General features: G+C 40.2%; 2 protein-coding genes across 15 annotated transcripts in view; one reads left to right on the forward strand and one right to left on the reverse strand.

Annotated features, from left to right (window-relative positions):
- The window catches only part of LOC5574827 (coiled-coil domain-containing protein AGAP005037), a 302,411-nt gene extending 277,201 nt beyond the window's left edge, over positions 1-25,210 (reverse strand). For 6 of the 13 annotated variants that reach the window (XM_021844164.1, XM_021844165.1, XM_021844166.1 and 3 more), the window contains exons 1-2: positions 24,901-25,210; positions 20,685-21,111 (exon numbers count right to left, since the gene is read on the reverse strand). In XM_021844164.1, the coding sequence (XP_021699856.1) occupies positions 20,685-20,772 (88 nt within the window). In that variant the 5' untranslated portion in view covers positions 20,773-21,111; positions 24,901-25,210. Of the gene's footprint in view, positions 1-16,666; positions 16,688-20,684; positions 21,145-24,825 lie in introns of those variants that run through there. The other 7 variants (XM_021844163.1, XM_021844162.1, XM_021844160.1 and 4 more) reach the window with 7 other exon arrangements.
- Positions 1-26,740, forward strand: part of LOC5564742 (plexin-B) — a 177,726-nt gene that overhangs the window by 20,819 nt on the left and 130,167 nt on the right. The window lies entirely within an intron of this gene.

Consider the following 26,740-nt stretch of genomic DNA (forward strand, 5'->3'; position numbering starts at 1 on the left):
AAGTTATAACGATTTGAATATTTATTTTGCGGCAAAAAATGAAGCTGCCGGTAGAGGGGTTAAGATTGGAACATGTTCCAATTCCCTGGAGTTTTTTTAATATTCGTATGGAAAACGAGTTTGGAAACTTCACAGCCCATTTTTTCAATGCCTACTTTTTACAGATGGGACTGACTTGCGATTCACGGCAGTTCTTCTTCTTTCTGGCATTACGTCCCAACTGGGACAAAGCATGCTTCTCAGATTAGTGTTCTTATGAGCACTTCCACAGTTATTAACTGAGAGCTTTCTTTGCCGATTGACCATTTTTGCATGTGTATATCGTGTGGCAGGTACGAAGATACTCTATGCCCTGGGAATCGAGAAAACTTCCTTTACGAAAAGATCCTCGACCAGTGGGATTCGAACCCACGACCCCCAGCATGGTCATGCTGAATAGCTGCGCGTTTACCGCTACGGCTATCTGGGTCCCTGGGATTCACGGCAGTATAATTCTTGAAATTTCTGAATGTAATATACAGATAGGGGAAGGAGTGGTAAAATGAACACCTTAAGGATATCATCTTTTTTCTGATAGAAAAACGAGGAATTTGTATAGTTCTATCGCATAGCATCAAAAATAGGGATATTATCTATACCAGCGACACAAATTCAGATTGAAATAGCCAAATTTTCACATATTTTTATAGCTAGCAAAAAGAATTAAAATCGTTTTACACAGTTATGAAGCAAAAACTTTGAAAATATTATTATAAAATGTGAAAATATGAAAGCCTCTGACAATGATGGAATTTTTTACAAACTTCCAGAAAGTAGCTTATCATTCTTAGTTGATATATTTAACAAATGTTTCCAGTTGGCATATTTTCCTAACAAATGGAAAAATTCCAAGCATGTAGGGCAACATCATTAATTTTCCATCCATAAGATTTCGGACTTTTTGAAAAGGTCATTTTGAATTGAATGATGGTCCACATCAACGAAAATTCAGTTTTTTTAATGAACAGTTCGGATTCCGACATGGACATTCGACCACTCATCAACTTTTACAAGTATCTAATTTGATTCTTTTCAACAACTCTGAAGGCTATTCTACTGGTCTTACTCTTCTAGACATAGAAAAAGCATTCGACAGTGTTTGGTAGGATAAGCGGTGGTCTTGTTTCTGATAGAAAAACGAGGAATTTGTATAATTCTATCGCACAACATAAAAAATAGGTATGTTATTTATAGCAGCGACACGAATTCAGACTAAAATAGTTAAATTTTCTCATAAGGTACCGTGGGGTAAGTGGATACAGAAAAATCAATAGGCAACTTCATTATCATGCACAGCTAACGTGAATAACGTAATTCAAACGTTTTTCTGTGGATAACAAATGAGGGACTAATATACTTCAACTCATTATTTATTTCGATTTTTCTGATTGTTATGTATTGGGTATGAGGGGCTTGAAAATTTGCGCCAATAAATGTGGATCACCAATAAAAAAATATTCTCAGAACTAATGTGGTGTAATAGACCATTTCCGTCAGACCTTACCCCCATTTTTTATATTTTTCTTCGAAAGGCAATTATTTTTAATGATTATTGACGCTTTCAGATATTTTTTATATGCACTCCTGATTTTCTTACAATTTTTTGAAAATTTGGGAATTTGAGGTGAATTTCGTCATGTGGCACAGTTGTTTCAACCCTGTGGGTATAGAAAGTGGAGACTTTTCCAAAACTTATACAACATCCCTGCATTGAATGTTTGTAGACCCACACACTTAATCGCGGTTTCTCTGTTCGGTAATTTTTATTACGGAGTTCACACCGCAAACTAACAAAAAATACCGATATTTCAGTTAACTTATTCGAAACTACTGATGTTCAGTTTTGGTTGTCTTGTTTGAACTGAAGTCGGTAATAGACCATTTCCGTCAGACCTTACCCCCATTTTTTATATTTTTCTTCGAAAGGTAATTATTTTTAATGATTATTGACGCTTTCAGATATTTTTTATAAGTACTCCTGATTTTCTTACAAATTTTTGAAAATTGGGAAATTCACCAAATTTTAGGTGAATAACGGCATGCGGCACAGTTGTTTCAACCCTGTGGGTATAGAATGTGGAGATTTTTCCAAAACTTTTATAACAACCCTGCATTGAATGTTTGTAGACAAAGCAAAATGTCAAATGCAGCACTCAACAAAACTGACTCGCTCGTTGGTTTGTTGTTTCTCAATCTCATGCTAAACTTGTTCCGCTCAAAAATAAGTACCGGGTGCACAAAATCAGTATCTACTCATGCAGCAAATTTTCTGTGCAAATAGGCTGTATTCGTTTTTTAGCAAGGGCTGGTAAAAAAAATGAATGAGTGAATATCGCACATTAAAGGAATTCTCGGATTGTGGAATTCGCTTCTTTTGATTAAGAAAACATGAAAAAAACATTTTAATTTTAAAGTTTTTCTTATTTTTTCCATTCGAATAGACAAGCGGAATCAGATTTCGCATTGGCGATCATCTTTCAGCATTTCGATGGAAAAAATCCTGCAAAATTCCGCATCTTACAAACGGTTAACTCACAAAGTTAACTGTTTGCTTCCGCGCGGAAGATGCCGGAGAGTCCCGTTCTCAGCAATCCGGACATAATCAATGGCCAACACGTATACGTATAGGCTCACATAAGGCGCCATCCACAAATTACGCAACGCTCTAGAGGGAGGGTTGAGTAGGCTTAAGCGTTACGACTCATACAAAAATTTGAAATTTTTCATACAAAATGCGTTTAGGACGGGGGGGGGGGGGGGTCTGGGGTGGTTGGTGTGTTTGGGGTTTGGTCGAAAATTGTCAATTTCAGCGTTACGATGGACGCTGCCTAATAAGTTTTGCATTCGTTGCCTCATTTTGTGTGGGTCGAGCACATGCGATGTGTGAATCTGGTTTAGCGTGCTGGTTTTATGCTCCCGCTCACAAGCCATCACCGGAATCACAAGGAATCACCGAAAAATGATGACAATAATGGCCATTGGGCCATTGTAGCTGCACAAATGTAATGGCCTTCTTCAACTTTGGAATCCTTCACGACCACAAGAAATCTCCTTGTCTGAGCTGCTGTAGTTTTTGGTTGATCTGCGTTAGGTTTCGAAAAGGACCCTCTTGCGGTTTTGTGGCCGGTGGCAAACTTGCAACGAAAATTTCACTGCGCGGAAGCATTTAATTTTTATTCTTGGATATCCACGGACGTCGGGGCAAAATCCAAATCAATAGCTGAAAAACTTTTCGTTGGCAAATTTTTCACTGGCCGCAAAACAATGTGAAGTTCGACAACTGAAGCACCCAAGCAACTTCTTGTGAAGGATAAAAAGGAGATATTTTATGTGGCCGTGAAGAATTTAGTCGCGACGCCTCTCCTCCTGATGGTTCTTCAGCTTCCATTTGTTTGGGGTCTTGAAAATTAAACGGCGAAATATGTTTGCACACGCAATTAACATTAAGATTCCGGTGTTGGAACCTATTAAGATGGATATTTCAGCGGCCAGCACCACCAGGTCGTTTCCGGGTCGGATGTGGGGATTTCAGTCACCGCCATTACCGAAAAACAAACAAATGCACTCAAATCCGAAGATCAACAAAGTTTGAATTCACTTAGGTGGCGCAAATCATTAATGCGTGCTACTATATCTCTCTTTTATTTTCCGGCTGATGTCACTATTTACTCTACATAAAAGTAGCGAAAGAAAAACAGAGAGAACTAGTGTTACGCATAAATGATCTGCGACACCTAAGTTAATGTTGATCATTGGAGGAAACCCAGAAGCTTGAGTGGAGACCGCAGAGGAACAGCTGATCAAAATTCACCACAACGTGGAGATAAAATCTTAGGGTAAAAAGGGGTCTTGTAAAAATCGGAGAGAAATAAAGTGTAAGGAAACGTGGGGTGAACTGTCGTGCCGCCAGTTTTTCATTGTTTTTCAATAGTTAGGGGCTTTAAAACATATGGGTTTCTTAGGAAAGTTTGTCCAGTAAATTGGAAGAAAGCTCATGAGCGAATAAAATTTTTTGACGGAAATGGTCTATTGAAAGTACTGATTTACTGCAAAATTTGAAAATTACGGTAAAAGTTCAGTAATAATTAAAAGTCAGTAAAGAGTAAGCACCGAATCTTCAGTAATAAATATTTTTTACTGAGATTTCCAGAAAACATGATAGAAGCATTGAGTCAACTGTCAAACGAAAATATTCTTCATTCAACCTTCATGACGATGGTGATTTGGAAGAAAATATCCGTTTTTCATTTTCAATAATTGCGTTTCGGTTGCTAATAAGTAAGTATTTCCTCCGACGAACAATTCCTGGTTCAAATATTGTGGAATTTGATCGACCTGCTGTTTTGTGTTGAGATGCGGTTTCTACAGCAGATGGAGGTTGGAAATGCACTTGATGTTGCGGATTTTCGGGGAGCTACAGCAAGTACAACAACATTGGTGACCGATCCTACTGTGCAAGTTGAAAAGGCTGAGAACAGAAAATGCGTCAAAGATATTCACCTTTCCTTTAAAGACAACAACACACCAAACATTCAAAATGCAATTATCGAAAATGATGGATATGGGAAAAGGACTGAAGGAAAATGATAGATATGTATGAATATGTAGGGGTTATGAAACAATAATAAGGGAGTAACCGAATCTTTACTAGTACTGAAAAGATCAGTAAATCGAAAGTAAACAAAAACTTAAATTACCGAGTAAACGAGAAAATAAGGATTACTGACTAAATCGGCATTTTGAAATTGACAGGAGCTTTTGCTTTTGCGGAGTGTTCGGTATTAAAAGAGATTACCGAGTTAACTCTGCTGTTCAAAAACCCAGTAAAAAATTACCGACTTCGGTAATCAAAACTGAGTGTGCAACAAAATGTCAAATCCAGCCCAAAACAAAATATTGCCCATTGCACGGTGACGTCATCAGAAAATCGCTCTCTTTCCCTCCTTCGGGAAATCTGACAACAACGGTGCCAGTACCCGTCAAAGTTGACAGGTACTGGCACCATTGTTTTCAAGTTTTGTTGAAGAGCGAAAGAGAGAGAATTTGTCCATGAAATGCCTAATTGACTCGCTCCACTAAAAATGGCCATCATTGTAGCTGGAAAAAATTAATGATCTTCTTCAACAATGAAACGACCGCAACAAATAACCCATCATCTCATTATCTGAAGCTGCTGGGGTGCGCCGGATGATCCGCGATAGGTTTCGAAAAGGATCCTGCTCTCTTGTGGTTTTGTAGTCGGTGGCAGACTGGCAACGTAGATTTCACTGTGTGAGAGCGTATCATTGTTATTCCCGGATATCCGTGGAAGCCGGGCGGAAGCTCTTGCAACCTTGAAAGCGGTAATGTTCCGGATTTCCATTTGAGATCATAATCATATAGCTTTAATATGCTGCCATGCAGTGAAATCAGTTGCCAATTTTCCACTGGCCGCAAAACCAGGAGAAAGTAGAACTCTTTTTGGAAATTATTCAGCTGGAGCACCACAGCAACTTCATGCGAAGGACATGAAGAATTTCGCCGTGACGGTTCTCTTCGTGTCCTGATGATTCCAGTTTTCACTTGGATGGGGTCTTGGGAATAAAACGGGGAAATATGTCTGCGCACGCAATTAACATAAAGGTTCCGGTGTTGGAACCTGTTAATATAGATATTTGAACGGCCAGTACCAGCACCAAGGTCGTTTCCGGGACGGATGAGGGGATTGCAGTCACCACCATTACCAAAAAATGAAAAAGTAGTGCGTTCAAATCAGAAGATAAACAAAGTTGAAACCAATGTTCTGAATTTACTTAGGTGGCGCAAATCATAGATTCGTGCCACTATTTCTTTCTTTTATTTTCCGGCTGACGTCACTATTTGCTCTGCATAAGAATAGCGAAAGAATAAAAGAGAGAACTAGTGTCACGCATCAATGATCTGCACCACCTGAGTAAATCCAGAAGCCAGTGATGCCACATACACAGATTTATCTGTAATTACACAGATTTTTTCCTGTTCTTGCCTACAGATATCTATGATCACAGATCACAGATTTTTGAGGTTGAAAAGATTTTTAAGCTTTCAGGATATTTCACGTGTTTAGGACAAGGTATTGGAAGATATAAATCAGAAATGCCATTTCTCTGTTTAGTTTTTCTCAAAAACTTAAATATTTTAATATTTTAGAAACTATTACGTGTTGGAGTATTCGACTCCGGAACGACAGGTCTTCCCGGAAGAACTCGACGACGAGCAGAGTAGCGAATACGCGGCGGACACAGCCAAGCACCAGCGGACAAAGGAAATCGGATTTGGAATCGAATTACTTAACTCGCGAGGAAAAACTACGATTAGGAAATTAACTTTTATTAGCAGCGGTAAAAACACGTTTATAATGCGCGGCAGACTTTGTTGTAATAATGATTGTCTGTTGGTTCAATGAGTGAGGGGTGTGCGGATAATATAGGCTAACAAATGGAAAGGGATAAATCATTGTACTCCGACACTCCTCCTCAATGTTCAGTCACTTTACATTGCAACCCCGAGCATATCACGGAATCGCTCGAGCTTAGTCGGTCCAAGCGGCTTTGTGAGGACATCAGCAGCCATAATATCGGTCGGGCAGTACTCCAGGGTTAACTGTCCACTGTTGCAAAGCTCCTCCACGAAGCGCTCCTTCGTGTCGATGTGCTTCGACTTTCGACTTGACCGCCCTGTCTTCACAAAAGTTATACAACTCTGATTGTCCTCTCTCAGGATCGTTGGCTTCTTCTGTTCCTCATCAAGATCGCGCAGAAGATGTCTCAGCCAGATGGCATCCTGGCTTGCTTCACAGAGCGCAACATACTCGGCTTCCATGGAGCTGAGTGTCACGCACGTCTGACGTCTGCTAGCCCAAACGATCGCTCCATCTCCGTATTTGAAGACAAACCCTGACGTTGATCGGCGTGTCTCTACATCATCTGCCCAGTCCGAGTCACTGTAGCCAGTCAATGCACTACCGGAACCTGCTCTCAGATGTAGATAGTACTCCTTCGTTCCGCGGAGGTAGCGCAGTACACGTTTGGCTGCCGTCCAGTCACATTCTGTGGGCTTGGAAAACTTGCGTCCTAGTATAGCTGCGCTGGCAGCGATGTCCGGTCGGGCACATACGGAAAGGTAGAGAAGTCCACCTACTAAGCTTCTGTACTGCGTAGGGTTCTGAAGCTCATCGCTGTTATCTACGGTCTTGGCATACTCAGGGTCCATAGGGGACTTCGCCAGTTTGGCCTGTCCCATCCCGAATCGGTCGATCAGCTGATCAATATATGCCAGCAAACGTAGCTTGAAAGCTCCTTCTTCGCGCTTCACCTCCATGCCTAGGAAGTGACTCACGTCTCCCAAGCAAGTTAGCTCGAATTCTCCGTTGAGAGCATCAACTACACGCTTGATTTCCCCTTCATCAGCCGACGCGACGAGCATATCGTCAACGTATACCAACAGAAATACAGTTTTACCACGTACCTTTTTGATGAACAGACACTGGTCTGCGGTTGACTGTTGGAAACCAAGCCGGCCGAGAACATCCTGCAGCTTTATGTTCCAGCATCTGGCTGACTGGCGCAGCCCGTAAATGCTGCGTTTTAGCCTGCAGACAAACTCCTCCTGACCCGATACTGCATAACCCGGTGGTTGCCTCATAAAAACCTCTTCTTCAAGTTCCGCGTTCAAATAGGCCGTCTTAACATCAAGGTGTTTAACGGCAAGTCCCTTCTTTGCGGCCACAGCGAGGAACGTGCGGAATGTTGCGTGCTGAGTTACCGGAGCGTACACTTGATCAAAATCAATTCCATACTTCTGCGCGTAACCTTGCGCCACAATGCGGGCTTTACACTTCACAACTTGTCCCAACTCGTTTTTCTTCACCTTAAAAACCCACTTTGAACCGATCACTTTGCGTCCTTTCGGTGGTAATACCAGTTCCCAGGTTTGGTTTCGGCGATGCGACTCGAGTTCGTCGGCCATCGCATTCCGCCACACTTTAATCTGTTTTGCTTCTTCCACACTGTTCGGTTCTTCTTGCACGCATTCCGCACTTCCTGCTGCAATGTCCAGCACAAAATCGTTCAAATGCTGAGGCACAACACCACGGTTCTTCCTTACAGGTCGTCGCACTTCATTGTCTCTCAGTTCTTCATCGTCGCTTAGCGACTCGTACATACTTCGATCACTGTCATTGTCATTCGGTACATTTCGATCTCTTCGGACACTTTTTGGTGCTTTCACACCCACTGATTCTTCACCGTTTCCCTTCAACGGCAGGATCTTCTTCTCTCCGGCGACGCGCTCCTCCTCCTCCTCAGGAACAACCGGGAACTCCACCGAAGACGAACCATTGCCGAGCTCGATGAATCGCACATCTCGGCTCACTGTGATCTGGTTGGTGGCACGATCGACGAATCGGTACCCCTTGTGCTCCATAGAGTACCCAACCAGAGTCAACTTTCGAGCTTTACTCTCCATTTTCGATCGCTTCACCGACGGTACATGTACGAAGGCTTCACTCCCGAACACTCTTACGTGGCTTAGGTCCGGTTTTCGTCCCCACCACAGCTCGTATGGGGTGCGCTGGATGGACCTCGACGGTAGTCGGTTCTGGAGGTAGGTAGCTGTCAGCACGGCCTCTCCCCAAAATCGCTTTTCAAGACCGGCATCTAGCAACATGCACGTTGCCATCTCGGTGATTGAGCGGTTTTTCCGCTCCGCGACTCCGTTAGATTGCGGCGAATACGGAGTGGTATATTGCGGCACGATCCCCTCCTTCTTATAGAAACATCGCAACTCGGCGTTATCGAATTCGCCGCCGCCGTCAGAGCGGATCACCCGGGGCTTTCGTCCGAATATGTTCTCCACCCATCGCACAAAATCTTTAATATTTCCCGCAGCTTCTGATTTGCTTTTAAGCAAATACGTCACAGTAAACCGGCTGTGATCATCAATCAGATGCATCACGTACCGATTGCCACTTGGAGTCGTTTCCTTCATGGGGCCACACAGATCGGTGTGGATAATGTCCAGCACTTGGCTAGACTTTCGCTCTTCAACCGGCGGAAACGGAGCACGGGCCGATTTCCCTTCAGCACAACATTCACAAACGATTTGCAAATTGCATTTGCTTACCTTCATTCCGGTCGCCAGATCGTCTTTCACCAGGCGCTCCACCGCCGCCCAATCGCGGTGGCCTAGACGACGATGCCACTGGTGTCGACAGTTTTCCGAATGCTGACCAACAGTAGCGGCCAACGAAGTCGCTCCCTGACGCAGATGGTACAATCCGCTACGTCGGCTACCGGTTGCCATTACTTCACCACTCCGGTTGGAAATCTTACAGTCATCTTTACCAAATGCCACACTCAAGCCTTTCTGTGCCAACTGGCTCACGGAAATCAAACTTGATGCCAGTCCGGGCACGTATTGCACTTCACTCATTTCTATCTTCACTGTGTTCTCCTCGTCGTCGACCCCATACAACACACCACTTCCTTGACCGAAGATCCGGGTGCGTTCTCCATCGGCGAGGGTAATCCATCCACCTTCACATTTCTTCAGCGACGAAAAGAACGACTCATCGGAGGTCATGTGAGCGCTGGCTCCGCTGTCGATTATCCACGACGAAAAATCACTACCGACGGTAAACGCAACACTTTTCGCCTCGTTGTGGGCGGATTTTGCTTTCACGTTATCCTTCTTCGCTGCCTCCTCTCTTTGGGAAGCGATATACTTCCGGCAGTTGCGACGAAGGTGGCCGGGTTGCTTACAATAATGACACGTTCGGGTTTCCTTTACTTGACGGTCTTTCGTGCGATTCATCTGGGACCGCATTGCCTTTTCAGGTTTTGTCGGAAGGCCGTCTCGCTCCCGACGACGCTGAAACTCATCCATCAAGCGCGCCTTGACGATGTCCATCGAAATCTCGTCGTCTGCCCTACTGTCGAGCACGGAAACAATCCCATCGAACGACGGGGGAAGACTGCGTAAAAGCATACAAATCTTCGTGTCGGCATCCAGCTTCGTGCCGGCGGCATCCAGACGATCAAACAGCTCGTCAATCTCACTGAGATGCTGTTCAAGATCGCCGTTTTCCACTAAATTTATTGCACACAATCGCTTCAATAGCGACACCCGAACCGAACGACTTGTTTTCTGGTGATAGTTCGCCAAAGCTTCGAAAACGTCACGCGCGTACTTTTTGTTTTTAACGAGAGGAAGCTGGCTATCTTCCAGCAGCAAAACAATCGTTGATTTCGCTTTTCTGTCATCACTACACCACTCTTCATCGCGGTCTTCTTCTTCCGTCGGGACCGGATCTTTCACTGTATACCAAAGGTCTTCACGGCTGAGCAACATTTCTAGACGTATTTTCCACGTCTGCCAGTTTTGCCCATTTAACTTTGGCACAGCAAATCTCGCGTCAACCATCGTTCACTTCGCGCACTAACCGGTGACCGAACGAACGTAAACAAAACAACTACGAGCTGCGTGAGCTGTGATGACTCGGTACTTCTCTTCTCACTTTTCTTCGAGCGTTGTTTGCCCGGAACACAACGGAAAACGAAACGGCTTCTTCACTCACTCTTCGCAGTGAACGTCAACTTTTTCCGTTCTGCTTTTCTCCCCGCTATCACACACACTAATCAAACTTCGCTCTCGCCACGTTCACGGGCGCAGCACCTTCTCGCGATTTCTTCCTCCTCCGGGAGGGGAAACACTTAACCTCAAATCTTCCTTATGCGATCGCACTGGGGCTACTCCCTGGGGCCCATAACCTGTTGGAGTATTCGACTCCGGAACGACAGGTCTTCCCGGAAGAACTCGACGACGAGCAGAGTAGCGAATACGCGGCGGACACAGCCAAGCACCAGCGGACAAAGGAAATCGGATTTGGAATCGAATTACTTAACTCGCGAGGAAAAACTACGATTAGGAAATTAACTTTTATTAGCAGCGGTAAAAACACGTTTATAATGCGCGGCAGACTTTGTTGTAATAATGATTGTCTGTTGGTTCAATGAGTGAGGGGTGTGCGGATAATATAGGCTAACAAATGGAAAGGGATAAATCATTGTACTCCGACATTACGTACCTTTAACTTACTTTTAGAAGATTAATTACAAATTAGAAATTGTTGACATGCCTAAAACAGTCATAATACGTTTGCAAAAATTCTTTTTGATCTAAACATATAGAATTTTCAATATTTTTGCGTCACAGATTTTTACCAAGATTTTTGGAGGTTGACTCAAGATAAAAAAGATTTTTTTAGCCGAAAACACAGATGAGAATCGGTAAAAATGTGGCAACACTGCCAGAAGCTTGAGTGGAGACCGTAGAGGAACAGCGGGAACAGCTGATCAAAATTCACCACAACGTGGAGATAAAATCATAGGGGAAAAAGGGGTCTGATAAAAATCGGAGAGAAATAAATTGTAGGGGACCGTCGGGTGAACTGTCGTGCCGCCAGTTTTTCATTGTTTTTCAATAGTTAGGAGCTTCAAAACATATGGGTTTCTTAGAGAAGTTTGTCTAGTAAATTGAAAGGAAGCTCATGAGCACATACATTTTTTTTTTACGGAAATGGTCTATTATGTACAGTAAGAGTGATATTACTCTCGTTCTTGTTGTTAGTGCTAGTTATGTCACATTTTCATACTTTAAAAATTAAAAAGTATCTTTATTTTATTAAAATATTTTTGAAAATATGCCTACGAACAATAGTTCACACTAATTTGAACAAAAAAGCATTGTAGCTAGAATAATTTGGAGATAATTTATCCATTTATACACATAAGTTATACAGAAGCATTGTAGGATTATTCCTACCGATGTTTTCTAAAAACACTCGAGGTATAAAAATATTAGTTACATTTATTTTTATTTAACAAACTGTAATCTTTTTATTCTATTTATGAATATATCTGTATCATATGTCTAGAACAAATTATATTATCAAATAAGGTACGATAATATTGTTTCAATTGGAAAATTAGTATACTTTGCTTTTTTGCAACTCAGCTTAGATGAACCACGAAAATTTTTGTTTGAATTTTGCAATATTCATTATTTTATATTTTTATATCAGAAAAATTAAAAAAAAATCTTTTAGGTGGATTAATTCAAACTATCCATAGTCAATTTGTCAAATTTAGGCTAGGAATGAACAAAGTTAAAACAACAACATTTGCGGATATTAAAACTTATTCAAATAGACCATTTCCGTCAAAAAATTTTATTCGCTCATGAGCTTTCTTCCAATTTACTGGACAAACTTTCCTAAGAAACCCATATGTTTTAAAGCCCCTAACTATTGAAAAACAATGAAAAACTGGCGGCACGACAGTTCACCCCACGTTTCCTTACACTTTATTTCTCTCCGATTTTTACAAGACCCCTTTTTACCCTAAGATTTTATCTCCACGTTGTGGTGAATTTTGATCAGCTGTTCCTCTGCGGTCTCCACTCAAGCTTCTGGGTTTCCTCCAATGATCAACATTAACTTAGGTGTCGCAGATCATTGATGCGTAACACTAGTTCTCTCTGTTTTTCTTTCGCTACTTTTATGTAGAGTAAATAGTGACATCAGCCGGAAAATAAAAGAGAGATATAGTAGCACGCATTAATGATTTGCGCCACCTAAGTGAATTCAAACTTTGTTGATCTTCGGATTTGAGTGCATTTGTTTGTTTTTCGGTAATGGCGGTGACTGAAATCCCCACATCCGACCCGGAAACGACCTGGTGGTGCTGGCCGCTGAAATATCCATCTTAATAGGTTCCAACACCGGAATCTTAATGTTAATTGCGTGTGCAAACATATTTCGCCGTTTAATTTTCAAGACCCCAAACAAATGGAAGCTGAAGAACCATCAGGAGGAGAGGCGTCGCGACTAAATTCTTCACGGCCACATAAAATATCTCCTTTTTATCCTTCACAAGAAGTTGCTTGGGTGCTTCAGTTGTCGAACTTCACATTGTTTTGCGGCCAGTGAAAAATTTGCCAACGAAAAGTTTTTCAGCTATTGATTTGGATTTTGCCCCGACGTCCGTGGATATCCAAGAATAAAAATTAAATGCTTCCGCGCAGTGAAATTTTCGTTGCAAGTTTGCCACCGGCCACAAAACCGCAAGAGGGTCCTTTTCGAAACCTAACGCAGATCAACCAAAAACTACAGCAGCTCAGACAAGGAGATTTCTTGTGGTCGTGAAGGATTCCAAAGTTGAAGAAGGCCATTACATTTGTGCAGCTACAATGGCCCAATGGCCATTATTGTCATCATTTTTCGGTGATTCCTTGTGATTCCGGTGATGGCTTGTGAGCGGGAGCATAAAACCAGCACGCTAAACCAGATTCACACATCGCATGTGCTCGACCCACACACAATGAGGCAACGAATGCAAAACTTATTAGGCAGCGTCCATCGTAACGCTGAAATTGACAATTTTCGACCAAACCCCAAACACACCAACCACCCCAGACCCCCCCCCCCCCCCGTCCTAAACGCATTTTGTATGAAAAATTTCAAATTTTTGTATGAGTCGTAACGCTTAAGCCTACTCAACCCTCCCTCTAGAGCGTTGCGTAATTTGTGGATGGCGCCTTATGTGAGCCTATACGTATACGTGTTGGCCATTGATTATGTCCGGATTGCTGAGAACGGGACTCTCCGGCATCTTCCGCGCGGAAGCAAACAGTTAACTTTGTGAGTTAACCGTTTGTAAGATGCGGAATTTTGCAGGATTTTTTCCATCGAAATGCTGAAAGATGATCGCCAATGCGAAATCTGATTCCGCTTGTCTATTCGAATGGAAAAAATAAGAAAAACTTTAAAATTAAAATGTTTTTTTCATGTTTTCTTAATCAAAAGAAGCGAATTCCACAATCCGAGAATTCCTTTAATGTGCGATATTCACTCATTCATTTTTTTTACCAGCCCTTGCTAAAAAACGAATACAGCCTATTTGCACAGAAAATTTGCTGCATGAGTAGATACTGATTTTGTGCACCCGGTACTTATTTTTGAGCGGAACAAGTTTAGCATGAGATTGAGAAACAACAAACCAACGAGCGAGTCAGTTTTGTTGAGTGCTGCATTTGACATTTTGCTTTGTCTACAAACATTCAATGCAGGGTTGTTATAAAAGTTTTGGAAAAATCTCCACATTCTATACCCACAGGGTTGAAACAACTGTGCCGCATGCCGTTATTCACCTAAAATTTGGTGAATTTCCCAATTTTCAAAAATTTGTAAGAAAATCAGGAGTACTTATAAAAAATATCTGAAAGCGTCAATAATCATTAAAAATAATTACCTTTCGAAGAAAAATATAAAAAATGGGGGTAAGGTCTGACGGAAATGGTCTATTCTCGTAAGCAGTCGGCCAATAGATGATAATAATACTTGATCCACTTACTCCATTGAAAAGTAGGGGTTAGTGTACCATGTCCAATATATCTGTATTTATTTATAAACATCACATATTTTTCATTGTGATTTATTCAATTAGAACTTAAATGCTCACCATATGTTGAAAAAACTTACAGTATTCGATTTTAGAAAAAGATACAATAAAATTTTGATTGATGGAGAACAATTTTCAAATTAATCTATTTTTGCAGCTAACAAGTTTGCTTGTGTAAGTGTATGTGTAGTACCAGTTTTGCAATAGTATCAGTGTGGACGTAAGAATATAATCTAAAACAAAGCAATGGTGCGAAAACATTCAGCATATTCAAGTATTTATGCTTAATATGATCAAATGATCCACTTACCCCACTGATACACTTCCCCCTCTGTACCTTATTTTTATCGCTAGCAAAAAACGATGCAAATGTCCATTTTACCTGCACTATGTGGGTAAAATGAACATCATGCAAAAAACGTGAGCAAAACAAATATTTTTGAATATTTTCATTGCATTCCAGAAAATATATTCATTTATGATTGTAAGCCTTTCAAAAAAAAATCTAAAGGTATCAGATTTGACATCATATCATATCGATATTGAAAAACCTCAAGACTCCCGAGCTAAAAGTAACGCTAGTTTTTTTTTTTTTTTTTTTTTTTTTTTTTTTTTTTTTTTTTTTTTTATTAAAGACACTGTACACCTTTTGGTGCATTCGTGTCTGTAAAAGTACAACATTAACATGTACAATTCAATTTACTTTGCTTCACTCTCATTTTTCCTTCTCGATCGCGTCTGGTAAACCTTCCATTCTGCATTTGTTCTTTGTTCGTCTATTTGTCTATTCCGGCTACAAGATCGCTTTGGCTCATTCTCGACTGTCGTTCCGCTATGAGATGTTTCTGTTGACAACCGTCTCTTCCCGCTAGACTCCACTGTTGTTTCTTCTCGGTTCGTTGCTGCTTCCATCGTCATCGTTGTCGCCGCCGTCGTCGTCGTTGTCGTCATCGCCAGTATCATCGTCACTTGAGTCGGAATGAACCGACTGTGGTGCGCGTTGGTTTTCTTTCTCTTCTGCTCACTGCTAGGGCCGGGAAGTGCTTGCTTTTCGGTTACATTCGACGAAGTTCGTAGTGGTTCCTTCGGGTTGCTGACGTAGCTACGATGGCTGTCAACGGTAATGTATACTGGCAGCGGTTTCTCCATCCTCATACGAACCACGCGAACGCCATTCGGAACCCCCGAGAAATAGTTTTTCCAAACATCGTTTTGGATGGAAAGTACCTTGCCGTACTGTTGCAGATTCTTAGTGATGAGCGAATTAGGCATCTGCGGCGGCAGATCGTGGATTTTGACAGTAGTGGTGGGTCCGTCCACATACACCGGGACGAAATAATCCACTCCTTCGTAGATAAACGAATGCCGTAGATGGTGCTGCTTATGTAGCCGTGGTGCTACGCTCGCATTGTTCATTTCAATGAACACACAATTGTCGAGGTGATGTAATTGGATGCTCTTGACATCGGCCATGTCAAGCTTGAGTTTATTCTTGAGGAATTCCTCCACCTGGTCCAAAACTGGCCGCTTTGGCAGGGTGCTGAAATCCACAACTAGGGTATTCTTCCTATGCGCAGGCATTTTGCGTTAGATGCAAAATTCTGTCGCACAAGAAACCGTAAAAAATCGAATAACTGGAGCTTAGGATAAACACGTATATCACTCACGAAGAGCGGTTGCCAACTGAACGCCAGTTCTAATTTTCAAACGACGTTTTCTAAAATTTTAGTTTTCCTTGATATGTTAACTTAAATTGACCTCCGTATCAACTCGAATGCTCCGATTTATGCTCTATATCGTCCGTGCGTGATAAAAATTCAATCAAATTTGTTTTTTCTCGGTAAAAGGCACGGTGCTCATTTTACCACCCCTGTTCATTTTGACACCACTTCCCCTACCGCAATGATAGGCAATAAGATATTTTCATTGTCCTTCAGAACAATGGTTCTATAGATTTGTGCTCTCGAAGATTTGATTTGAAGAATGGCTTCAATTCATCTAATTTTAAGAATTTATTACTCTTCACCTTTAAAAAATAAACTTATCTTTCATCAAATGAAATACCAAGAAGAGCTCCGCCAACCTTAAACGAATACTTATTTTATCTCATCTTCCAATCTTTTACCATCTATACTAAAATTCATTATTACCTATCTAATTGCTTTGAATCGTTGCAATTCGGAAAAATGTTTCGTAATTTGAAATCGCTTGAAATATGCTGAGATTTCCAACGCTTCAAAACTGCAGCACACACTCACTTGTCACTTGAAAAAACTTTTAATGAAAATCAAGGCTTGCTTGTCTAGTTTTTTCGGTTTTCATCCCAAAACTGACCTACTCAGTTGAACAGAGTTTTGAAACCACCGATTCGTTTTTCGTAGGATGGGCGTTCCATGTAACAGTTGTCAATTCAGCTCCATTTTCAACGTACATGATAAATTGTGACACGTTCACTCTTTCTTGCATTGGCTCGCAAAAAATAATTGTGTTTTAAATCGAATTATTATCAGTTAACTACAATTTTAAGTAGTATTACAAGCTGCCTCAGATAAACAGGTGTTTTGTTTCATTTCATATAAAAATGTCTATGGTCTGACTTACCTCAAAATATGTTTATACCTATCTAAACAAGCACCAGTATCAAAACTTTTCCTATACGTTTCAAACATTTTCCTAGAGCATACATAGTACTAGACATTAAAACAAATGATTTTTATCAAAAAAAAAATCAATCTCACATTACCGTAATTATTTAAGAGGGAGATAAAATGTCTTATTTATCTGTATACCGTGTACCCCCGCTAATTTGAACGGTACCTCATGCAAACCATCGGGGTACATTTTTAATTTGAACATCTAGTCACCCTAGAACCGTGCTTCTGGTAACCTCTTTCACTGTTTTGTTTTGATTTTGTGTTCCGTTTCACAGCGTTCCATTCCAGTTTACTCCGTTCCATGAGCTAAATGACGTTTGAACCATTTTTAATCTGAACGATGTGCAAATTAGCGGGGTACAGATTAAAAAGTGTTCAGATTAAAAGTGGTCAAACCAACGGGGGTACCCGGTATTATATTTTTTTAATACGAATTTAAAATTGAACGAAGACAAAGATGAAATTTGAAATGCATCGTGAGAACGTTTACTTTTCTATGTTTATTGAACTTTATTTGTTGTTTCTACCAAAATTGCGTAGTTGCGCAAAACATTTGCATCTCATTATGTAGTTTTGTGCCATGCGTAACAATAATAACTGAACATATTTGCAATTTTGTCAATTATTGAAAGTTTACGTGCTACTTTTTAACTAACAAGTTTTCATTCAATACATGTTGTATTCCTCTTTATAAAAGCATAACGGAGGAATTTTCAGTTAATATTAAGTGCCATGTGACATATCATTAAATATACACACTCAATCACGATTTGCTTGTTCGGTAATTTTTAATACTGGGTACGTATTGTAAATCATAAAAAATACCGAACTTCCAGCTTTTTGATTGAAAAGTTCTAACGTTCAGTAATAATTTTTACTTTTTACTGAACTACGGTAGCTGAATGAATGAATTTTCTTTATTAAAGAGACTTTCAGCCCTTGGCTGGTTCGTCTCTCTACGGTAGCTATCAGACCAAATTTTGCAACATTACCGAACAGGCCGAAAAGTCAGTAAAAACCAGGCAATGGACATGCCCTATATCAACTGCAGTGATTTGCAGTAGACAGGATGTCCCGGGCCCGATCTACACTCAGAAATAAAAATAGTCACAGAATTACTAAAGTTTATGCATTAATGACTATTTTCTATCTGCCTCTCTTTCATTCTGCTGTGAACTTTCACACTAACTGTCATTTCGACTGGGTTGAAGCTTAGCGATGCTTCAACCCAGGTGAATTGAAAAATAGGAATAAAATTCCCGGCAGAATGAAAGAGAGGCAGATAGGAAGTCATAAATTACTAAAATTTAGTCATTCTGTGACTACCCGTGTTTCTGAGTGTATCTGACAAGCCAATCGAGCCCTCTGTCACCATAGAAGATGGTGTCTCCATGCATGTCGATAGCCTGGTAAAAACAATTACCGACTATTCAGTAGTTAATTTTTTTTACTGACTTGTCGTCAAAATCAAATCAAAACAAACTGATGCGCATGCGGGAAAGTGTCAAATGAGAATCTCCTGCTGGAAAATCATCCGGCGCCGGGAGACACGGCTTTGGCAACCAAACTTTTCCTGCATCTATGTTGCGCTTTCTCGTGGTAAGTAGTCGAAATTTAGTGAGAAACTCGACCATTTTAAGCAACCAAAAAGGCTCACAGCACGATTTAACTGCTTAAGCACGATTTAACTGCTTAAGCGAAGTATGCACTTCAACAGAAAAGTAATCGCCTATCTCGATGCGTGGGAAATTTCTTGCAAGAAATGCTCAAGAAAAGCGTTTTTCTTTGATCGCAGTACGCAGTTGAAAAGAAATGTCAATTCAAATGGAGCTCACTGTAGGAAATTTCTTGACCATTTCTTGAGCAGAAATTTTTACTTTTCTTGAGCGGAACAGCATACTTAGCTTTACGTTGGTAAATTCGGTTGATTCCCATACAAGAGGTAAATTCATCTGCACCGAGTTTGCCTCTTGTATGTAAACCAACCAATTAATGATTTTGTCACACATTTTTCAATTACTTCCACTGAGATATGAGCATACCGTAGATGTTTATTCTCACGAAGAATGCATGTCGATGTCCATGTCCATGTCGATTGGGGTTTAATTTGTATTGATTTCTGAAAAAAACAGTATTCGGAGAAGCAAAGTATGAAGCATGGGGAACTGGAAAGCCAGTAAAAACGCTCTACAATTTTACTGACTAAGTCAGTAATTTCCATCAATCAAAACATATTTTGGTTTACTGGGTTTTTTCGGTAATCGTAAAAATTACCGAAAAAACCGTAGTTCCAAAACCCAGTAAAATTTTACTGGGGTCAGTAATCTGAATTGGCTGTGACGTTTTCTTCCTAAAACGTTACGTATTTTATGGTTGATCTCTTATGTGCATCAAATATGTACTCAACATTTAAAATCCATGATTTATCAATCCTATTATTGCAATGCTTGACTTACTGATGTGGATTGATGCATGAAACTGGATTGGTCCCGCTTACCCCGTTTAGTGAGGTAACTGCGCCTATTTAATGGCTCGTATTACAACTTTTTTCTAAGGTTTTCACAATTTAGAAATTATTCGATCAAATTCATACACACACCACCAAACATGTTGTTAAAATGTGATCGTTATGTTGGATTTGCATAATTTTGACATTTGAAAATTATACGGAACAGCTTGTTTGAAAACATGTCTACGCGGCAACCTGGAATCGAACCAAGAACCTTGCGATTGATAGGCCCGTGCGTATACCACGCGCCTATCGTCGCCTTGATGCAGAGTGATGCTGGAACGGTACATAAATCGCTCGCATTGCAATAGACGTTCCAAAGGCAAATAAGGCAAAATGTATGAATTTCGCTAGTCCAGTTCGCTGCGTGTACGCAACGCCATTTCATCACGTAGCAGATTTGAGTTACACAATGAATCATTACACATCAATTTTATCCCGATATGAATTTTAACAGCCTCAAGTGGTCTTCTAAGAATTCGTTGCAGAACTGGATTTTTACAGCACTCGTCGTGATTATTCAACTCGGCAAGCTGTAATCATCATTCTGCTACTTGTGGCGTAAACTACTAATTTCAGCTGTTCGTGAAAGTCCTCAAATAATTAAAATATTTCTCTCCCCCCCCCCCCGAGGGGCCTGGTCCACCCTATTCTTACCGTCGGGGCTCTCAAAGGGCTCCGCAGCTTGTAGGTTGAAGCGCCCATCTAACGAATAGGGAGTCGTGGGTTCGATCCCCACCGGAGCACGTGGTTTTGTACACTTCCAAACGGCAAAACCTTATAACAGCAAAATTCCTCAGGCGGGAATTGCCTTCCACTTGATCATTAATTAACTGTACAACTTAGACCAATGCTGAACATCATGTTTGCTCAAGAAATCGCATCGCATTTTCACAATCAAATGGGTCAGTGAGATTTGTATAAATTACATTCGTTCTAAAAATTGTTTTATGATTTAAGCTTTTAAGTTTCAGTTTGTCCTCCTCACGATGGTTAGATACTCACCTCCTTCTCGGCCTTTCCTTTTCTTCTTCGTGCTTCCTGATGAGTTTGAGGAAGAGCTTTTGTCTTTACTCTTCCACCGTATCAGCATTTTGGGAATTTTTCTGACGAATTCCCCGAACGATTTATGGAAAGTTGATTATTATAGTTGCACTTCTATGATTCCTTTTGCTTTGAGGTTTGACTGGATAACTGGATAACAACCGGAACGAAGGTTCGGAACTATGGAGGCTTATACTCTACTTAACGATTCCTGTCGAGCTTTTATGATAATATTCACTTTGTGCATATAGGTGATATTTTATGGGATGTCCCAATCACTCATATAACTGTTTTCCTTCTTCTTGAAGCACTTGTGTTCAACACTTTAGGAAGGGACACCGGTGTGCACCACATGCGCGTTAGGTACTACTAATATCATACTATATCCCTGCTCCGAAAATCGTAGTATTATCCCCGAGAGCTAAATGCAAGTTGATACGACGATTATTTCATTTTCTTCGTCCTTCGAGGGTACATCAACCCTAGTCGAAGGAAGCTGGAGATATGTACATTTTTATTCCATACGTTTTTAAAAGTTACAATTCCGACACCTCATATGGCAGTGTCGTGAAATTTGATCATATTAAGAGGGTTTTCTATATGTAGTTCATAAATAATTGACAGCTGAAAGGGTCGACAATATTAACGCGGTTGACGTGAGAAACCCGTATTAAATATTTAGTGCAGAAGATGAACATTGCTCATTAATATTGAATGAAAAATCAAGCTCCATGCATGTTTAATTAATTCGACATCCAAAGAACATTTGAAACATATCAGTGTATCGCATGTATGAATGAGTATAAGTATGAGCAATATGTAAGACCATAGTTTGTGATTAAATTGTTTAACATTTAACTTTCATATGCGCTATTCCGATACAAATTTACCATTCAATAAAACAGGGAAGCTACAGAGCTCCGCTTCCAGAAAGCTATGAATTTCTCCGAGAATTTCCATACCATACCAAGAAGTAATTAATGAGATCTTGGTGGAACATTCCTTTAAAAACATAGCGAATTGCTTTCTTCAGTAAGTTTTCTATATATTTCTTGGAAATTGTTTCTGATGATTATTTTGAGATACTGCCATTAACAACTCCATAAAATCTCGGGGGTATTTCACTTTTTCCCATTAAAAAATCAGGATTTCTTTTACGAACAGCAACCTGCAATTTACAAAAAAAAATGTTTCGATACCTCTGAGTACTCCAGTGTGACATCTGTTTTATGTCATTCAAATTTGCTTTTAGAAATTTTACAGATTTGCTCAGATTGTCAAAGGATTTTTCCAGAAATCATCTCACGAGTGTTTCAAGAATTTTATCAGGAATTTCTAAGATATCCGTTCAAAGATTTTTCCAAACTGTCCTTCTTGAATTCCACCACAAAAATACTAAGTGATAATTGTAACTTTTTTGCAATTTCTAATAGTTCCTTCGATTTCAACCAGATTCCTCTTCAGGTGTTTCTCCAAATGTCATATTTTGATTTCCGCCAAGAATTACAGCAACATTTCATCAAAAACATGTCGCATATAACTTGCCCCGAATCATTTTTTTTTTTTTTGATTCTGTAAATAAGCAAACAAGAAGTTATCAAGCAGGTTTCATCGACGGCCGCTCGGCAACGAACCAGATCTTTTTCGTGCTGCAAATCGTCCATAAATTCCGTGAGTACCAGGTCCCTACGCACCATTCAAAACGGCATACGACAGTTTTGACCGTGTAGAGCTATGGAAGATCATGGACGAGAACAGCTTTCCCGGGAAGCTCACAAGATTGATTAGAGCAACGATGGACGGTTTGCAAAAGAAGATCTCGGGCGAACAGGGACTACGACAAGGTGATGGACTTGCGTGGCTGCACGGGAAAAAATTCTGTGGTAACAATAACTATTTTAGCTGACTACGTCCATTCTTGAAACTACCATGGAATTTCAGACCAATTTACTATGTTTACGGTACATCCCACCACATTAATGATACATTTGACAGAAATAATTTACAACAATCAAATTTCGACAACAGACATGGTAAAATCAAGCGCATTTCTGGTCTGCTGAAAATTGCCGGTTCGAGCGCTTGAGTTAACCCCCTAAAATGGTAGTTTTTACCGCACAATTTTTTTGCGTGTGTTGTTCAATATTGCGTTTGAAGGTGTTATGTGGAGAGCCGGATTTAACAGTCGAGGCACGATTTTCACGATATCCGGACAATTTGTTTGCTTCGCTGACGACATGGATATTATTGGGAGAAGACTTGAAACGGTGGCAGATTTGTTCACCCGCCTGAAACGCGAAGCAACAAGAGTCGGGCTAGTGGTGAATGCGTCGAAGACAAAGTGCATGGTGGTAGGCGGACCTGAGCGCGTCAGGGCCCGCCTAGGAAGCAGTGTTACGATAGATAGGGATACCTTCGAGGTGGTGGACGAGTTGGTCTACCTCAGATCCTTGCTGACGGCTGACAACAATGTTAGACGGGAAATACGAAAGCGCATCATCAGTGGAAGTCGTGCCTACTATGGGCCCAGAAGAAACTGCGGTCAAGAAAAATTCACCTCCGCACCAAATGCACGATGTACAAAACGCTCATAAGACCGGTAGTCCTCTACGGGCATGAGAGGTGGACAATGCTCGAGGAGAACTTGCAAGGTCAAGGGTTCTCGAAAGCCGAGTGCTGAGGACGATCTTCGGTGGCGTGCAAGAGAACGGTGTGTGGCGGCGAAGAATGAACCACGAGCTCGCCCAACTCTACGGTGAAGTCCTGAAGGTGGCTGGACAGAACATGTTACAACAATGCCGGACATCAGCCCTGTAAAGATAGTGTTCGCCACGAAACCGGTCGGAACAAGAAGGCGTGGGGCGAAGCGAGCTAGGTAGATTAACCATGTGCACCGGGACCTGGAGAGCGTGGGTCGTAGTCGAGGATGGAGAGAAGCGGCCATGAACCGAGTGAATTGACGAAATATTGCTGGCGAGGTTTTATCAAGCTAATTGATGTAAAACCAAATAAATAAATAATAAGTAAACAAGCATTCCTTGGAGGATACTTTAAGTTTTTTTTTAATTCCTCAGGACTTCATCCAATACTTTTTTCAGATTTTATCTCTGGAAATACTTTTAAAAAATTATCCACAAAATCCAAAGAAAATATCTAAAACTATTACTTCTCGTAAATAACCGCGAATTTTGAGGTGTATTCTCTAAATCATCTCTATCATATTTGAGGTGTATTCTCTAATCATATTTTATTCTTAATGATGAAATTGAAATGTGCGGTGACCGTACAAAAAAAAAACAAAAATAAATCCAGCCTGAAAACCGAAGCAACCCTGATCCGCTAATTCGCTTTATTGGACTTAAAGGACTATTATACGGTCAATCTAGAGCATGTATACTCTAAATAGCCCTATATTAGCACGCACCGTGAATTGTGCCATTTGGTTTCTTGTGACGATCCTTGACCGCACCGGGATTCGAACTAAGCTACCTTCATCATACAAAGCAACAGTCGCACACTTTACCGCAGATCAATGGAAACCCTAAAAAATCATTTTCCTTCAATTATTTTCCACCGTCGATCAAGGGTGTGCCAATGAATGTGTTAGTTTAGTGAATGGATCTGATACAACATTTAAAAATGGCCCAAATATTTGCACAACACTTTTTTTTTTTCATTCATCCATGGTAGACACTTGGAAACTACCTACTGCCTGTTTTCTCCTCCTATCATCACAACATCTTAACGAGTCAAGTATGTACATCTAAGCTCTTGGTCGTAGGTACATACTAGTAAACGAAAATTCCATTTGTCGAAATTCGCATTATCCTTCTTGATGAAGTTTACATGTGTAGGTGTGGGAGTGATGGATCCCAACACGACTGAAAAATCGAAATTTGAACATCATATTTCAATTAGTTGCTATCGTTTTGCAACCATGAATATTCATTTTTTTTTCTAATTTTAATTGATTTTAACAATTAGTTACTAGATCAAGGTTCCATTTTATTAAAACAAATCGTTGCAGTGGTACATAGATTGATGAGGTCCACCTTCAGTGACAAAATTTTAATTATCAAAAATACATTCCCAAGGGACGTACCAACACCCTTTTTACGCTTGCATTAGCTCTGGCGATCAATTTTGTATAATAAGCACTTATTCAGCGTTTTATTACGTTTTTATCTTCGCGTTTCCCTTCGAGTCGGTTATTTGCCTCAATGTAGACTTCAAATTCGATGTCTGGTGTTTCTGCACTCAACACTCCCCTAATGGCGTACGAAATTTTCAGTTAGCTCGTAATTCGCGCGCGCCGTGGCCTACTGCGAAACAATCATCGAATATCGCGAACTTGATCATCACCGCTGATTTGTATGACGAAAATGATCTAATTTTTATTGAATATTCCGGTTTTCCGACACTTTTAGATAGAGCGAAATTAACAGTGCTAGGCAAAGATCCACCGTTACTGTCGTCGGTCGATAGAACCATGCGTGCGCATACATCATTATTTACCCTTCCTACATGGGTGTGCCTGTTTGTAAATGTAGAATTGGATATACAAAAAGGGAGATTTCAATCGAACGATTTTCATCGCCCGGCAGGAAAACTTCTATCCCCGGATAGACTTGTCTGTCAGATAATCCAATATTATGGAAAATTTAATATTTAAATAAGAATGATTCGTTATCAATTCAAAATCGAATTAGTCTAGATACATATCAAGAGATAATGTAATAAAGTAATAATAATAATATGAAAAAATAATATCTAAATATAAATATTTCATTCATATCAAACAACAAACACTGGGGATTCCCACCTGATTTTTTCAAAAGATAGGCTGGTCAACATTTTTAAGTTATTGGTAATCCAGCAATATCAACAATTTTGAAATGTATTGCTGTGTGCATTTGAAATGCAAATATCAAATGCGGGAACATCAAACGCGGTAAGATTTTTCACAAGGAAGGCGAAGTCAGAGTTTGATTTTCTTTGCTAGGTTGGCGGTGAAATGGATCATGGTTGCTAAGAGTCCTTTGATTACTTTGTGTTACCGAATTTGAAGCCCAGTTAGAGAAGATTTGCACGTCAGACGCAAACAGCAATAATGTACTGCCCAACACTTTATAAAGCGTAGAAAGTAGAAATGTTTCAGTTTGTTAGACGGATTTAAAAACGTTTTAGGGTGCCGGTGCCATTAGTGGACTACCTAAGCTATGAAAAATCCTAACAAAATAACAAAACGCCCTAACTGAGATCTTTTGGTGTCAACAGAAAGGTTTCAACCTCTTCTATATGGAAAAAAATATAGAAAGAGTGATAAAACTAATTTTTGAGCATAAAATCGCTTGAGCCACTATTGGTACATGTGTTCCACTAGTTGCGCCAGTGCTCCAGTAGTAGACGTTCAGGAATAATTCAAGGAATTTTAAACAAAATAGTTAATTTTTATATAGGTTTAGCCTTTTTTTTCCTCGGAACAGCAACTTATATCTTTCAAATGAAGCATAGAGATCATCTCTGGGACTTTTCTTCGTTTCTATACATCCATTTAAAAAACTGTTTCCATCCGTTGATCCACTACTGAAACACGACGGCAACTACTGGTGCCAGGAAGGAAATTTTTTGCGTAAACTTAATTATTTATTAATTATGCGACTATTTCGTTATTCCGAATGTTTAGGGTAAGTTTGCCTGAAATCATTAAAAGACACTTGGTCCATTCTGTCTAAGCGACGACCATTTGGCATAAAAAATAATTTTAGAATGATGAAATCATAGAATCTTCCAAAATAGCACCCCCTCCATTATTGTAACATATTTTAGAAAGAGTAGTATTTTTAATTTATTTTCTTCTTTTAATTATTTTTTTAATTCTTTATTAGCATCATTTCAAACATTACATTCATTTCCTACATCTCGCTGTTCTGTGTTAGAAAACACTGTCATCATAATTTGGTAAAACTAAATTCAGCATTTATTAGCATTTTGTTAAGGTGAAACATCTCGGAATC

This window comes from Aedes aegypti, chromosome 2, assembly GCF_002204515.2.
Source record: "Aedes aegypti strain LVP_AGWG chromosome 2, AaegL5.0 Primary Assembly, whole genome shotgun sequence".
In the NCBI taxonomy this organism is placed as follows: Eukaryota; Metazoa; Arthropoda; class Insecta; order Diptera; family Culicidae; genus Aedes; species Aedes aegypti.